The sequence below is a fragment of the Triplophysa dalaica genome, chromosome 25 (genome assembly GCF_015846415.1).
Source record: "Triplophysa dalaica isolate WHDGS20190420 chromosome 25, ASM1584641v1, whole genome shotgun sequence".
NCBI lineage: Eukaryota > Metazoa > Chordata > Actinopteri > Cypriniformes > Nemacheilidae > Triplophysa > Triplophysa dalaica.
The window spans coordinates 1,435,165-1,452,875 of NC_079566.1; the positions used below are offsets into that span (position 1 = coordinate 1,435,165).

The following is a 17,711-nucleotide window of genomic DNA, read 5'->3' on the forward strand; positions in this document are numbered from 1 at the left end:
AAAACTTTCTGCACCTAAACAAGACCGTTAGCCTCATCTGGCATCCTAAATCAAGTGCTGGGAAGCTTAGCTATTTATGTAAAACCATCTGTTAGAAATTTGGGTTTTATTTTTCTAAATGCAGTTGTTTAATAGTGCTTCTTTCATTATAGACTTAAGTTGAAAGTTTCTTAACCCCTTCTGAACTTGAGAGAGTAATTCATGCATTTACAGTGGGTACAGAAAGTATTCAGACCCCCTAACATTTTTCACTCTTTGTTATATTGCAGCCATTTGCTGAAATCATTTAAGTTCATTTTTTTCCTCATTAATGTACACACATCACTCCATTTTGCATGTCAGAGCAAATGAGAATCATGAGGTCAAAGGAACTGTCTGAAGAGCTCAGAGACAGAATTGGTTCAAGGCACAAACTGGCCAACGTTGCATGAAAAATTCTGCTGAACTTAAGGTTCCTAAGAGCACAGAGACCTCCATAATCCTTAAATGGAAGACGTTTGGGACAACCAGAACCCTTCCTTTAGCTGGCTGTTCGGCCAAACTGAGCTATCGGGGGAGAAGAGCCTTTGTGAGAGAGGTAAAGAAGAACCCAAAGATCACTGTGGCTGAGCTCTAGAGATGTATTCGGGAGATGGAAGAAAGTTGTAGAAAGTCAACCATCACTGCAGCCCTCCACCAGTCAGGGCTTTATGGCAGAGTGGCCCGACGGAAGGCTCTCATCAGTGCAAGACACATGAAATTGCGCATGGAGTTTGCTAAAAACACCTGAAGGACTCCAAGATGGTGTCAAATAAGATTCACTGGTCTGATGAGACTAAGATAGAACTTTTTGGCCTTAATTCTAAGTGGTATGTGTGGAGAAAACCAGGCACTGCTCATCACCAGTCCAATACAGTCCGAACAGTGAAGCATGGTGACGGCAGCATCATGCTGTGGGGGTGTTTTTTAAGCTGTAGGGACATGACGAAGGAGTAGCTTCACAACAACTCCGTGACTGTTCTAGAATGGCCCAGCCAGAGCCCTGACTTAAACCCTATTGAGCATCTCTGGAGGGACCTAAAAATGGCTCTCCACCAACATTTACCATCCAACCTGACAGAAATGGACAGGATCTGCAAGGAGGAATGGCAGAGGATCCCCAAATCCAGGTGTAAAAAACTTGTTGCATCTTTCCCAAAAAGACTCATGGCTGTATTAAATCAAAAGGGTCTGAATACTTAGGACCATGTGTATTTCAGTTTTTCTTTTTTAATAAATCTGCAAAAATGTCAACAATTCTGTGTTTTTCTGTCAATATGGGGTGCTGTGTGTACATTAATGAGGAACTAAAATAAACTTTAATGATTTTAGCAAATGGCAATATAACAAAGAGTGAAACATTTAAGGGGGTCTGAATACTTTCCGTACCCACTGTATATGTTCACGTCTGGACGTCCATGTAGGAATTGGTCACTTATATATAAATCATTTGCAATTAGCAAGTTATTAAATAGTCTGGATCCTTTTTACCTATTTGAACTTGTGACCGTTAACATAGCAGATAGTTGTTTAAGGTCATCAACTCCAAGACTGTTAAAGGTCTCCAGATCAAGGCTTAAAGAAAGGGTGACCGGGCTTTTGCTAAAGTCCACCCTAAACTCTGGAATGGCTCCCTTTATCCATTAGGTTGATCACCATAGAATCTCTGTTTAAAATAAAACTCACCTTTTAGAAAAAGCCATCAGGAGTGTGCTGTATTTGTGCACGTTTTTTTTTCTTGTATGTCTTTGTTTTGTTTTTACTATTTATATGTGAAAAACTTTTGTAAAGCACAATGGTTCAATGACCGTTGTTGTATTGGGCTATATCTTAAAAAAAAAGGTAGAAAACCGATGTTCTTCAACATCCCCCTTTATAACAGCAGCGGTGCAGATGTAAAGACTGTGAGAAGTTATGCTCGTCTCTTTGAGGTCCTCTCTGCTCCATAAAAAATATGTCGTTACCCTTCAGGTAAAAGCGAAATGTTCTTTTGAGCGCAGTAGAAAAGTTGGGCCATTTTTCAGCACACCATCAATATCCATACAAGTCACGTATACGAGTCTAGTAAGAAAACAACGTGAAGCCCCCCTGAAGCAATGAAGAGGAGAAGAGCGGAGAGAGACAGATTAACTGTGTTCATTAAGCGATCTGGTCTTTGGTGAAGTGCAAAGTTGATTAACTACAGTGTAACGTGAGCACTAATGCCTGATGATAAAACAGAGTTTCTGTAAATGTCCTGTTATCTTACTGACTCGCTGCATCAGCTAAAAGTCAGTCATGCGGAAATGCTTTCAGCTGGTATTAAGCAGATTTCTGCATGTACATTAAAAAGTACCTTGTACAGAACCCATTTTTGCTGAATGTCACATGCAGAAACCCATAAACGTTTGTTTTTTTATTTTTGTTCTTTATTTTAAGAGTGTACATGAATAGAATTTTAAAGCTTTATTAACATTTGACTGTTCTACTAGGGTTGGGATTCGAAAATCAAGACTCAGAATCGAAAGGCTAGGAATCAGATCGGAAACGAAAGGAATAGGAATCAGATACTTGAGATTAAAATTTGAATTCCTCTGATCAATTCCTGTGTGCATATTTTCAGAAAAGCACAAGCGTTGCGTCATCTGCTAATATATCAATAAAAGCCCTTACGAAAATTAACAATATTTTTACTACAGTAAGCATAGTTTAACTATAGTATTTGCATTCAAAAGTACAGGAACCACAAATTAACCACAGTTTCATTAACCATGATCTACTTCAGCTTTGGTAATGCGAATTGCAATGAATCAGAAAAAACATGGTTCTATGTGTAATATCTATATATTTTGTTTGCAATCAAGTCAATAAGCAGGTTCATGACCATACAGGTTGATATCGAAATGTTTGGAATCGAAACTGGGAATCGTTAAGAATAGAAATCTATAGGCAGAATAGGAATTAGAATCGCAATCGATCAAATTCAAAATAAAAAATAAAAACACATGCTTAAAAAAATATGGTAAATATGCTTAAACAAGAAAATAAATCTAAACATTTGTATGTTTACCTCGCTGTAGCCTTAAGAGAACGGGTTTGGGTTGCAACCTTTATATGTTTGCTATTTCGACGCAAACAAAATGGACGACCTCCGAGGGAAAGAGTTCATAAAATTTTAATAAAAACCATGATGTCAATGGCAGTGTTGATCTATTAAGTCACACATGGTCCTGGGGTGCTCTTCAAAGCATCACGAAACCTCCCCTTTCAGCTAAATTCTACCTCACTGTCGTGCGATTAAAATGCGATTAAATTGGGCGTGAACGGTGTGAGAAGAAGAGCCGTTAAAAACCGGCGAAGGATCCGGAATGGGAGACGGGCGCTCCAATCACAAGGCGATGTCATGAATAATTAGGAGAAAAGTCTTTGGTCCAGAAAACACAGCCTCATGAGTAATAATGAGGCATCGATTCATCTTTTAACGTTGGCTAGATGAGGATTTTAAACCCAGAAGGCAAAAAAAAGCGCTTAGGTTTTGTGGTGCTTCTGTCATGTTCTTGAGCATTTAAATGTAAAACACGGTGTATGTCTCTGTTCCTCTGCTTTTCACAAAGGTGCACGAGACAAAAGGGAAACCATTTACTGAATGCTTTGACATTTCTCTGATGTTTGAGGTTGCAGCTCAGTCAAACCTCATTGTGGCGTCTGCTCTGACTCTAAACTGCACCATTGAGGCTTTGACACCAAATGTCAACAACTCTGTCCATTTCCAAAGACAGACGCCCTTTCACAAAATGGCAAGGGTTTCTGAAACATAGGTCTCCCCTGCTGATGTTTGTCTAAGTAAGTGGGTCATGAAAAACAGCCTATAAAACATAAAACAGACTTTATTGTGGGTCGTTCTAGATAACACAAGCTCCTTAGTAACAGTGAATTTAATGTGAAAGCGCAGGAAAGTGAGCTCTTTACACTCTGAGTTATGACACAGTATCGTTTTTAGAGCGATTGTATAACTGCCATCCTGAGTTTTTTCCTTCTCCACTGACGCTACGGAAGTTATCCGACCGTTAGTCATCATTTCAATGAAATCTCCCTCCATTTTGTATGTTTAAACTGGTTGTTTGATTTTGATCTGTATTTAATCTCTGTTAATAAACCGATTTTGAAATGGGTTAATTTTTTGTCAGGCATATAGAGGTGAATTCACGAAACTGTTGTGCCATATTAACACACTGTGTTTCAGGAAAAATACTACATCTTGTTCACTGATCGCCCGCAATCCAGTTTAAGCATGCAGTATCTGTGCTCCTCTTTACCAGGCGTATTTAAATGAAGCCATTATCATTCTTTTCAGTGCAAACTGCCTCTTTTCTATGCAAATTAGCTTTGCTATCGATTGTTATCGTTATTTGTCCTGTGGGGAAAGCAGGCGGCAGTTGGAATTCTGAACATTTGGGTAGATTTTCTTGTGATGACGCCAGCATCAAATAATGGAGAATAGTGTAATAGCCAGGCAAATCGTATAAACGGTGTAATTTAGCTCCCTTTCGGCATATTAAAGAGTCAGATCAGATACTTAGATAACAGTAAAGCTGTACAGTCCCAGCAAAATACTGTCAATTCATGAGTCACGATATTCTGCTGTAGCGTCTACAACGGTGGTTCTCAATGAGGGGCATGGCCCACAAGGGGGCCCTATAGAGCTGACTTCCAAGGGGGGCTCAGGGTTACTAATCATTTAAAATACAACAAAATGAGCATTGAAATACATTTTAAAACAAATAAAACTAAGATATTTCTTATTTTTTGTCCATTTTTTTACACTGTGATGTTAATGTTTTACTGGGTAGAAATGTTGAGTATTTGTGAGTGGGGTCGAACATGGAATGGTACATTACTGTTAGCCGTTACGTACCATTTCAAATGTCATAGTATATCCCTAGTACTGTACGTGTCCAAAAACATGAAATACCACAGTTATGTTTAGTACTTAGTTCTGGCTTACCTGGGCTTTTAGAGGCCAGTTTTTCTTTTTCTTTGGGAGTGCGGAACAAAACGGGTTCACTGGGTGGGCTGGTTCCGCTCATACTAATAGACTGCACATGGACGATGTACTCTGTGTCTTCCTCCAGATCCCACAGTGCACATGAACGTGTGGTGGTGTTTACCTCCTGGATGAATCTTAACATGCGAACGTCCTTTTTCTGTAATCGTCAAAAACAAAACAACAGAGGGATATGAGGTGTATACAGTATACAGTACATACATAATAATCTACAGTTCAGGTCACATACATCAAAGTCTATGAATTTAATTCTCTGTTGTCTCACTGTTGAGCATTTTTGTTCCCAGGAATTGTAGGCCTTGACAAAAGAAACTGAAGTAAAAAGCAATGGAATCTTTTAAATCGACTATATGGCGTGATGTCTCATCTGCATGTGTGAACAAACAAATATGGTGTCTAACCTGACTAAGATCCACTACACTCTTAAAAGGCTCTCATAACGCTACAGCGAAGCACACACGTTTTCCATTTATACAAGTATAATATAAAATGTCAAACATAAGATCAGATGTATATGTACACAGGGACAGTAAGTGGTGGCGGTATGTCCTATTAACACAATCCAGCCAGCCTGCCTGAATTAAAAGAATAATGCATCATTAAGCGTCTGTTCAAGGTAAACATACATTAAATATTAACTACCGTCTTTAAGACAGTTACGACTATTTAAGACATCATCTAAATGTAAATGTATCGAAAAAGAACATGGCGTCCTACTTGGGTAAAAAAAGTATTACATTTAGGTTTTTTTAAAGAAATGAAAAATATTTGATGTGTTTCTAACGATAATTGCGAGTAGTATAAGGCTATTACAAACTATTAAGCCATACATCTCTCTATACCCTGAGTTTGCTTTAAAGAACCATCTCTTTTTTACATTTATATAATCTGAAGTTTTTTCGCCGCAAAGAAATTTTGTTAAACAGAAAGATACTTAAGATGTTAAAGATTCATTTTGGAACCATTTAAACAAAAATGGTTCTTACAGCATCATGAAACACACTTTTCAATGTTTTAATATTTATTGTTATAAAAACACTTTTTCTCAACCTCTTTTGTGTTCTATTCATTATATATGAATTGATATATATCGGAGTTTCCGATTATTCATCTGAAATTTTCAACATTTGGGACACCCTGCTTTATGTGATTTTTAAATGAAAATAATGTCTTTAAACTTATTTCAGTGGTAGAATTCTACTCCCGCTGCTACCTGAGCAGCCTCATAATGGCTACAAGCACACTCTGTAAGTTTGTGTTTGGGTCGGTACACAAATCCCTGCACATCCCCTGCCTGTGGAAGACTGCGATATGGTTCCCAAACGACATTTCTGCATTCGCAAGTTCCATCAGCTTAGTAGACAAATGAATGTGTATTGCGGTGCCCACTACGAAGCTTTTACAGCAACATTATTTATGACACTGGTAACAGACAATTGTGCTTATCTATATTCTATAGTGTTGATTTAAGGCCAAACTTCCAATTTGCAAACATTAGTTAAATAATCTAACATGAACTAACAATGTTTTTAAAACATCTATTAATCTCTGTTAATATCAACAGTTCATTGTTTGTTAGTTTTATTTATCTAATGTTGACAGATAAAACATTTTTTAAATTAACATGTACTAAGATTAATAAACGCTGCTAATGTATACTTTTTTGTTAGTGTATATTAACTAATGTAGGTATATGCTACCTTATTTTAATGATAAAATGTTTAATTGCTAAAATGCATTTGTTCCAAAGTAGTGCTGTTTCATGCTTGGTTAATTTCATGTAGGGCTGTCAAATGATTAATTGCGATTAAATCACATTCAGAACAAAAGTTTGTCTTTACATAATATATATCTGTGTATATTCATTTTGTATCTATAAACACATATACATACATACATATATTTAAGAAAAACATGTATATATAAAAAATAATAAACATTTATTTGTAATTTAAATTATTGATAAATATAAATAAATACATGTAAATGTTTCCTAAATATGTATGCATGTGTGTGTATGTTTTTATAAATACAAAATGAATACGCACCGAACACAGACATATATTATGTTAACACAAACTTTTATTCTGCATTGCGATGAATCATTTGAAAGCCCTAATTTCATGCTTAAAACAGTTTATATAAAACATTTAAAATCAAACCTCATAAATGTCTGAATCATTTTTGTGCCTCTTATTTAAGAACCACAAAAAACCACAGTGCAATACAGTAAATTTATACAGAAATATGACGGCGTACAGTGTTCAGTGAGGAGATGAACAGGTAGAAGACTCATGCACACTGCAGACACTCTGTCTTGTTGGGTGACAAGTTGTAATGGCTTTGTACTCTAGCAGATGGTCACTGCAGTACTTATTACTGAGGTCTCCGCAGCGACTGCTTTTCTCAGATACACACACATGTCTGGTTTATTATCTCCGTGGGGACAGTCCATAGGCATAACTATTTGCATTTTTATATTGCTTCTATATTGTTCTGAACAATTTATACGCTTTTTTGCCTATGGGGACCTCAACTGTGTTGGTGTGCATTCGGGTTCAGGTCCCCACTGGGATATACAAATAAGCCCCCCCCCCCACACACACAAACATGTAGGTCAACAATAACCAGTGCACGTACACACGCACACACAGACTAATGTATACTTGCATAAAACATTTACACTAAACTGGAGCCATGCCACCTAAAATATCAACATCACATGCTTTCCCTGAGAAAGTTGAATACATCGACACATCCGAAACGCTCACGCAAGCATTCCTCCGTGTTATAGCCACATTAAAGGTGAATTGTGAGGTGATTTTCTTGTGTTTTGCACATGTAAGAACTCTGAATGGACCATAAACCGGTTCAATACCTGCTGGGTGATTGCAAACCCAATGACTGGGTCGCCTTCCAGAATTTCCCATGTGACTATCGCAGAGTTTCCTTCTAGCGGTGTGATGGTCACATTAAGCGGAGCGGATAAACTGTCTGAAAAAAGGGAAGAAACAGATGTTTATATGACATATAAAGACCCACAGTCAAGCACAAAACATCAATGTTTATAGTAAGTGAGCAGCGCTCAGCCACGCAAAACTCATCGTCCGCCATTGCTGTGCAGTTATTATGGAGTTTTGACAGGTTACTATACGGTAGCTATGATGTTTTGGTTGGTTGGTTACTCAATAACTAGAGGCAAAAAACATCCCCAAAGCTTCTGGTACTGAGGCATGACTCACTACTTTTGATGTAAGTGGAAGGAATTTTTGCCAGTTTTATGATCCACCATCTGAAAATTGTAAGTCTCAATAATAGCAGCATAACCATCCTCTATAAACCCCACAATGTCACATAATGTGCAGTTCACTTTGATGGCACAGATGGGGCAGGGCTGCGTTTCCCAAAAGCATCATAAGCCTACGTTGATCGTAGCTCCATTGGTGATGGTTCTAAGATCAACTTAAAGGGTACATAACATGAGATCATGAAAAATACATTTCATGCAGTGTGTAATGCATGAAAAATCTGAGGCCATGGTTCTCAGTCGGAAAAGGTTGGCTTGCTCACTTCAGGTAGGTGGAGAGTTCCTGCCTCAAGTGGAGGAGTTCAAGTATCTGGGGGTCTTGTTCACGAGTGAGGATGGAACGGGAGATTGACAGACGGATCGGTGCAGCTTCTGCAGTAATGCGGTCGCTCTACCGGTCTATCGTGGTGAAGAAGGAGCTGAGCCGCAAGGTGAAGCTCTCGATTTACCGGTCAATCTACGTTCCTACTCTCACCTATGGTCATGAGCTGTGGGTCATGACCGAAAGGACAAGATCCCGGATACAGGCGGCCGAAATGAGCTTTCTCCGCATGGTGGCTGGGAAATCCCTTAGACATAGGGTGAGATGCTCGATCACTCGGGAGGAGCTCAGAGTAGATCTGCAGCTCCTCCACATCGAGAGGGGCCAGCTGAGGTGGCTCGGGCATCTTTTCCGGATGCCCCCTGGACGCCTTCCCGGGAAGGTGTTCCGGGCATGTCCCACAGGGAGGAGACCCCGGGGAAGACCTAGGACACGCTGGAGGGACAATGTCTCCCGGCTGGCCTGGGAACGCCTCGGTGTCCCCCGGAAGAGCTGGAGGAAGTGTCTAGGGAGAGGGAAGTCTGGGCATCCCTGCTTAGACTGCTGCCCCCGCGACCCGGCCCCGGATAAGCGGTAGAAAATGGATGAATAGATGGCAGTGTGTAATGTTGCAGTGTTTGAATGTAAGCAGTCTGCCAAGTTGTAAATCCGAAGGTGAATGAATAACAATGTTATTGGCTTGGAAAAAAGGTAGTCGACTCTGAATCACGCATATTTTGTATACTGTATGCTTTGTATAAGTGTAAAGAATTTCAAGTAACTTTAACAAATTAACTACACTTTAAAAAAATTCAAGTTGTTTCAACTAATTATTATTAAGTAAATAGTTCTAGTATTTTTTAGTTGGCCAGAACTTGACTTTAACTTTGAAAAATTATTACTCAACTAGTTTTATGTTTTAATCAGTCATGTTTTATTATTTGAGCATCATAACTACAAATGTCTGTAGAAGTATATCGTTTGAATATAAAATAAATGAATAAATTTAAATAATAAATTGAGGTTGTTGACACAGAAAGATTACATGATGTCCATCAAACACATAAAAGTGAAAACAAATGGACACAAATTGCCAATAAAACCCTTCTTTTTTCATGTTTTTTTATTTGCAGACTTAAAGTGATAGTTCACCCAAAAATTAGTAAGTAAGTAAATTCTGCATAATATTTTGAAGAATGTTGTTAACCGTCACCCATTCACTTGCATTAGTTTTGTGTCACTACAATAGAAATTAATGGGTGCCGGCGCTGTTCACTTACCAACATTCTCCAAAAATACAGTCTTTTGTGTTCGGCGGAAGAAAACATGTCATACAGGTTTGAAATGAGGATGAGAAAATAATGACAGAATCTTTACTTTTGGGTGAACTTTCAAAACTTTATCCAAAGGCCAACCAAAAAAATATTAGTTCAATTAAGATATTTTGGCTCTTTCCAACATTTTTTTAACTGGTCTTTTCACAGTGTAGACATTTTTACAATGATCAGATTCAGAATTTTTACCCAAAACAGTTTGTTTACATTTTATCTCTTTTTCTGATGCTGACAGTCTGTTTGGGTCGATGGAAATGCCCTGAAGTTCCATGTACGTTTCCCTAAATCAATATTTCCACTGCTCTTTACTTTTATTTACCGTGCGGGAACTCTTAGATTGTTATCTAAACCAGCCTCTTTGTCTTTGATGGTCATCAAACACAGAAAGCGGCCTGGCACAGCCTAGAGTTAACACTGCCAGCTGCCAGATGGCCGTTGGGCATTTACTTCATGTGATGAAAATGTTATGTGGTGATGATGACTTCAACTGTGTGTCATCACTTGTTGGATTGATAACATGCCATCCTGTAAATCCGAGAAGATCTAATCGCCAGTAATGTTTGTTGACTACATAGCGAAATGCCTGTCTGTTTAAAGTCATCTATCATAATTCACACCCTGCAGATGGGGAAATAATGTATTTTAAAGAAAAGCTGGCGTTCCTGAGCACACAATGTATTTCCCACTGGGACAATTGTCTTTGTAACACTCTGTAACAAAACTCCTACTTACACTTAAATAAGCCAATATAACATGCATTTGGAATTTACATGGTTGCCTTAAAAAATGTGTGCATCAAATGAGGGATTTTGACACCAGCTGGTTAGAGGTCACCTAACAATTCCCAAGCAACTACCCAGGGCACCCTAGCAACCACATATTAATGGGTTTAAAACACCCACTAATGTTTGCAAAGTTGTCAGGTGGAGTTAAGGATCACAATTCTGAAATCACCAAGGTTACTAATAATTTACAAAAACTATTAAAGTTCCAGTGTATCATTTTTTGGAAGATCTAATGACAGAAATGCAATATAATATACATAGCTAAGTTTTCAGAGTTGATGCGTTATGTTTTTATTACCCATAGAATGATCTACTTCCATCTACATACACCACAAAACTGTATAATGATGACACTGTATGGTTTATCGTTTGCATTTGTTAGGATACTTTCCAAAAATGTTTATATATCAAGATCAGGATCATAGCGAAGATCAGTTCTCATAACTTTATCCTTCTGTAGATGATGCTCTCCAATATGGGGAAGGTCAAGCTGTCTTCAAAATACTGTATCTGTAACTGTTGAAGAGCTAAAGTGTCAGACAATGTTTTAACATCGTGACTTGTCCGCTGTATTAATATTCCCTCAAGTGAGGCTTTAGATCTCCCGTCCGCTCTGTAAATTGCTCTGTATTCCATTGGTTGGTAATGACTTCCCTCCTGAGACTCATGCGAATGTTCTGTGGTTCCCTGGCTTACAGCCAGCAACCAAAACTAAAGTGTATTAGTCTGTCCACGAAGATAAACGTGTTTTGAATGTATAGACTTTCAGAGTAATAACTCAAACTGCAATCTTCCAATGAGCACAGCTTAGGAATTCCAGCTATTGGAAAGTTTTCAATTGTATTTGATGTAGGAATATTCAAGTCTGGTTCTCTCATGCCTGTAGTGTGCACATTCAGGTGATACTTATTACCTAGATGAGCAGCTGTGATTTAGTGAGCTCGGGCTGTGAGGTGTATCCTTTAGCCTAGCTTGAATGAATCTTTATTGTATAGACATAGCAGTCCTCGTAAATATGTGGGTTGGCAACACTGTCCCTATGGAAGCCTTGAGGAGATATTTATTGGGGTAAATTTTGGTCGAGAGCCTGCAGTACGGCCAGGGACGTAGCTGTGATTCAGTTCCACAAAAAAGGACGGCTTGAAGTTCTAACCTGATCTCACAGGAATTCGTACATATTTTACGAGGTTGCTAATTTGTATGCATTCGTATGATGTACTGTATTAATACTGAAGCTCCTCCCCTATCCCCACCCTTAAACCCAACATCATTGGGATGACAGCAAATTGCACTAAAACAGACAAATAAGATTGTACGAATCATACGTTTAGCCACCTCGAAACTAATTTGGGTAACGCTTTCCTTGAAGCATGTATGTATTATGTATTATAAAGAGTAATTAAAGGGTAAAATGCATTATTATTCTTCATAATGTGTGTTGTTATGCATTATATGCAGTTGTAAAGAATTTAAAATGTAAAGTGTACCAATGAGTTGTTAAGTGTTATAATGTATTAACTGTAATAACAATTATTTATAAGACATTACAAAACTGCTTTATAATGCATTATACATACATGCTTCAAGGCAAGTGTTACCCAAGTTTCTGTGAGTTCATGTTTTTGTTTAGTTCCACAGATAATGCGGTATGTTGATATTAGAGCTCACAATATTAGATTTTCACAACACAATTATCGTCGCCAAAAGAGTACACGAGTATCTATTAAATAAAATAAACAATCCTAGCAGTCAAATACTTCATTTAAATTGTTTAGTTTGTGTTTTCTCGCTTTAGCCAATGAATCACCCTCATGTCGACTGTAGGGAAGTTAAATGGGTGCAAAACCACCAGCTACTGAGTGTCAACCAGATACCGGCGCTGAATTATTATTGTCATATATGTAGTTTTACCACAATATTAATGATCAAGGTTATTCAAATCACAATTATTAACAATGTGAATGTGTAAATTGAACCATTACATTATCACTTTGCATGTATGTTAAAAATATGTTTCATCGTTTGGCTCTTTTAACATAATATACATATAGAAATTATAGATTTCTAGAAATAGAAGTTACAGTTAATTATTTAAGAAAGAAACTGTAAGACGAATGGGAACAAAGTCATACCTGCTTGGCAACAAAAAGCAAGATTCAATGGGCCAGATTTACACTAACGGACAAAAGTTATTGGACACTTGAGTGAAATGTTTCTAATTATTAAAAAAAATGATTTTAATGTTTATGCTTAAATGTCTGAAATTACTTTTGAACACATTTTTTTTTTACATGACAAAAATAACATTTTATAAAATAAAAAATGTTCCTGAAATGTATGACTTTGACTGAATAATGAAGAAAGAACAGCCAATAAGAGCTCAGAATAGATGGAAACTCCTTTAACGCTGATCATTGTACTGGTATTTGCAGCTATATTTCATGCCCCCCCACCAAAAAAGCACATCTTAAACCCTGCGCTACTTTGTCTTGCTCTTGGTAGATTGCGTTGATCATTATGTGCATGAGTTATTGCGTCTGTGTTCTTTAAAGGACCTCTTACATGAAAGTCAAAATTTTCTGTATTTAAGTTCTATAATCGGGTCCCCGGTGCATCTAGCAACCCAGAAAACATGAAAAATAAGATCCCAAGCCAGATTGCTTTATCAACCTGGAACAGTACAAGCAGGATTAGTGTTTTTAAGCAAAATATTCCCAGACATTTCATGAAGAACCTAATAAATCATAAAAACTTGTTAAGAAGTGCTCATTTAATGAGTCCTTTAAATTGCGCCTTTTTAGTACATCACCGGCAGAAATTCCCCTCCCATCTGGACTTTTTTTAAATTGCATTTTAGAAATTTTGTCCTGTTTTGTAAATCTGGCCCGATGTGTTCGAATCACAGCGGCACCACAGCTCTGTATGGATAAACAAACGTTTCTTTTGTGACCCCAACTGAACCTCCGGTACACATTCACAAACAATAGAGTGCCTGTAGATATTTCTGATACCAATCAAAAGAAACCGAGAGGAACCGTCACCTGGCTAAACTTGTCTCTCCAATATTTTGAATTTAGACTGCGATACCAATCTCAACCGCTAGATGTCAATGAACCATACGGTTTGTTTAACTGCGACCAAACTGCAGGACCCGTTCTGCAAATACTTTAATCAAAGTGTTTTTTTTCTCCATTTATTTATCATTGGAGTTTGGGTTCCTCTCCACAGGGCATTGTTGGTTGGCTTGCTCACATGGTGAATACATTTATTAGATATTATTTACTACAATGATCTTGCTTTTTTTAAACACCATGCTTTGGAACAACACATTTTGAAAAGCGCTATATAAATAAAATTAAATTTAATCTATTTAATAAAATGAACATACAACATTTTTTTTAAAACAATTATGATACAATAAAATAGTAAACATCAAGATTAATATTAAAATAAATTGAAAAAAATCAAATAGTTATATCATTAGATAGCCAAACACAAACCAGAAGTTAACTGGGGGTCAGGCGCGCTTGCGTCCGATGAAACGGTCTACTAATAATATAAAGTGGGTATATGTATGTGTTCGGCTATTTGTGATGGATAACATTACACTTAATGTTTCATGATTCTTTTTTAACTGTGAAAGTCCCTTATGGGAGTAAAACAAGCTTCTGACTGAAAATTCAATGATGTCAGAGATGATATGAAACTGATGTTTCACAGCTGAGCCTGAGCTCTGGACTCAATACAATATTTAGATTCAAATCCCAGTCTCTGATCTAGTGACACATGGCCTCTCATGAACCTGAAGAAAGTGATGCAAACGTCACCCCTCCGGCACCAATAACAGTTGAGGTGTCTGCACCTTGACCACCCAGAATGGATGTCATTTATACTTAACTGAGGAATTATTCTACATTTCTCAGATGTTTCTCCTTGCAGAATTGTTTGCAAAAATATACATGGTAAACTGGAATATCTGATTATTTATTGATGATGTACATATTTAGCAATTTTGGGAATTGAATATATCCTTTTTTTATGAGTATGTGTTTCTTGTTCTTGCTATGCCATTTGATCTTTGCTGAATCTCTAGTGGAGACACGCGAGACGCTGTTTTTCTAGAGAAAAGTGTAAGAATCAGGGGCCGGATTCAAAAAACCGTTCTTAAGATAAATTAAAGCAAGTTCGTAAGACTTTTTTTTTCTTCGTTTTTTTTATATTTTCTTATCAACAGCCTCGTTTTGTTCTCAAGAATAAAATGACAAATGCTTTGTGAAATCAATCTTGAGAGAAAAAATATAAGAACTTTCTTAAAAAGTTTTTTCAGGAATACAAAATATGTCAGTTAAGCAAAAATTTTCCTTAAGATTGTTTTGTGAATCCAGCCCCAGGACACTAAAGCAGAATTCCTAGTTTGCATCGACCTTATTGCTGTTTTGAAGATATTTCTGATCTATTTTTATATGAGGTGATGTCTTTCAAGATTCAAAAATCATTGTGCAAGTATCCCCCGACCGACAGCTTGTGTCTAAAACAACAGCTTACTCTAATATGAGGTGTACAAAGGTGATTGTCCCCAGATCACCGCTAAACAACATCAGACTCATACAATATTCACAACGTCCTCCTGTAGCTTTGATGAGGCGCTTGCACCGTCGGATGAAACAAATGTCTAGAGCACGAAGCGTGGAACTCCTCGCTGCACATTTGCCTTTCATCACAGACGTCATAACAAAACACAAATTTGATAGGTTATTTTCTGCCATGTTCACTTCAGCCGTCTCCACTGCTGTCTCTTTATTAGACAGGTTGTTTAATTGCTGAATTGATGCTTGCTCTCTGCATTAATATTCCTCTGCTCTGATTCACTGAGGACAAAGACGTATAGACGGAGGCTTTGTTCTCTCTTTAGGTCACATGAAAGAGAAATCCAGAGAGACATCAGTTCAGTGTGCTGGATTAGTGTTATCCAAACAGCATATACTATCTATTAATGTGAATATCTACAATTATTCAGAACATAATGTTATACTTCATCCGCCACTGTTACGATCCAAATAGGTACGGTCTCCAGAATCCAAATTTGACAGATTGATGGGAAATAGATTGACTAGTAACTTGTATTTTAAAAGGGCTTTGTTGTATGTTTTCTGTAGTCGTGTGTGTAATTTTCACATTGACACTGAAGTAAAATTGCAGACTGGCCTCCCCCTGTAATGCACAATATGAACATCAAAGGTGACTTTCTTAGGGAACCCATACCTTAAGTCCTGCAGGTCCCATTGTAGCTTTTATTGTGTGTGTATTGGGTAAAATACCGCGATGCTTTGGTTTTATCCACACTTGAAAACATATAACTAATAAAGCATATTGCTAATAAATGACTTTGCTTTGAAGGATTAAAATGAATGGAGAAAATCGAATGCAAATGAGATGAATTTCATAGATTTTCATCGGATTCTTAGCAGATGCATTCTCAATACAGCACTATAATGCGTTATGTCCATATCTAGGCAAATTCCCTAAATCCATCATATTCCATTCTCAAACAACCTATAGTCTGGCGACAATATGAGTGTAATCTCTATTAAACTCTGTTAACAGATTCAATTAGGAATAGTGGAAATGAAGGAATAGTGGAAAGCCACGAGCGCCTCTTGCTTCCCAATGGAGGGCTGAACAGGTAGTAGCGCATCATATATTCATCTGATACCCGCAACCTGTCTGTTCTCTGCTTATATGAATGTGTCAGCGTGGATCTCACTGTGCATACTATCTGAACATAAAAGACAAAACCCTTGCCATTGTCTTCTCATTCAAACGAAACAGTGCTTTGATTTCTCGGTGCGCAAAAGCCCAACGGTGCCCAATGCGTACCCATTTAAAACAAACACATTTCTAACGGAACGAATAAATTCCACTCAAACTTACCGGCATTAATCGAGGACACGGCGACAAAACCCAAAAGCAAGAATAACGGCGCAGCGGACGAGCCTTTAATTCCGCACATCCTTTAAGGGATTCTTCACATTCTGCACGCAAGACGTTGAATCCCATTTACGCGCAATGATCGTTAAACTTATAAGTGTTTAACATTCGCGAGCGCGTGCCGTCGTTATTCCCGCATCGGCCGAGAGCAGCACTGGATCTAAACTCCGTACTTGCCGCAGAAAGTCGACATGAGAGGACCGCGCGCAGCCGATTGGGCGGCATATGTCACTGGTTCCAAAGACACGTGCGGTCTGTGTCCTGCAGGGGGCGCTCGGAGGCTCAAAACACGGGTCGCATAGAATCTAAGGGGAATTGTTGAACGTGTGTACAGTAGAGACATATTTATCAATTTATGATATATCTATAAAACGTACTTTTTAAAGCCTGTCTATAATACGTCTGTTATTTCAAAAGAATGTCAAGCCTGCGTAAATCCTACGCAGCAATCTGTGCAAAATGAATCGATTAGTTTTTCCTTGATTGTGATTGGTCCTGCTAAACAGCGATGGAAATAGCAGATTATGCTTTGACTTGAAAATTATTTTAAATCCACAGGTATAAACAGTCGACTATTTAAAAGAACATAATTATAACTTGCAATGCAGAAGAATGTAATATGACGCTTGCATGCAAAGCCATTCTACACGCTTATTCGGTTTCTTCTGTATAAGCATTACCTGGAGCACAGCATCTAGCTGTAAATGACACCTTAAGTATTTGTATTGTTTTCAATATAGTCTGTAATGTGTGAAAAGTTACCACAAATCAGGCAAAAATGTGATGACATCATCTGAGAGGACAGTTCAATCACTCTCAATAGTCAACCACTGCAGCCCATTCACTCTCTACTGCAGAGATGTGCTCTCTCTCTCTCTCTCTCTCTCTCTCTCTTTACTGCCAGGTGGCTCATTGAAGGGAACCACACTTCCTC

General features: G+C 37.8%; 1 protein-coding gene across 2 annotated transcripts in view; it reads right to left on the reverse strand.

The window, feature by feature from the left end:
• Nucleotides 1-16,967, reverse strand: part of fndc5b (fibronectin type III domain containing 5b) — a 28,483-nt gene extending 11,516 nt beyond the window's left edge. For both annotated transcript variants that reach the window (XM_056741817.1, XM_056741816.1), the window contains exons 1-3: nucleotides 16,721-16,967; nucleotides 7,941-8,056; nucleotides 5,003-5,201 (exon numbers count right to left, since the gene is read on the reverse strand). In XM_056741817.1, coding sequence (XP_056597795.1) covers nucleotides 5,003-5,201; nucleotides 7,941-8,056; nucleotides 16,721-16,799 — 394 coding nt within the window. In that variant the 5' untranslated portion in view covers nucleotides 16,800-16,967. The remainder of the gene's footprint in view (nucleotides 1-5,002; nucleotides 5,202-7,940; nucleotides 8,057-16,720) is intronic.
• Nucleotides 16,968-17,711: the final 744 nt, after the last annotated feature.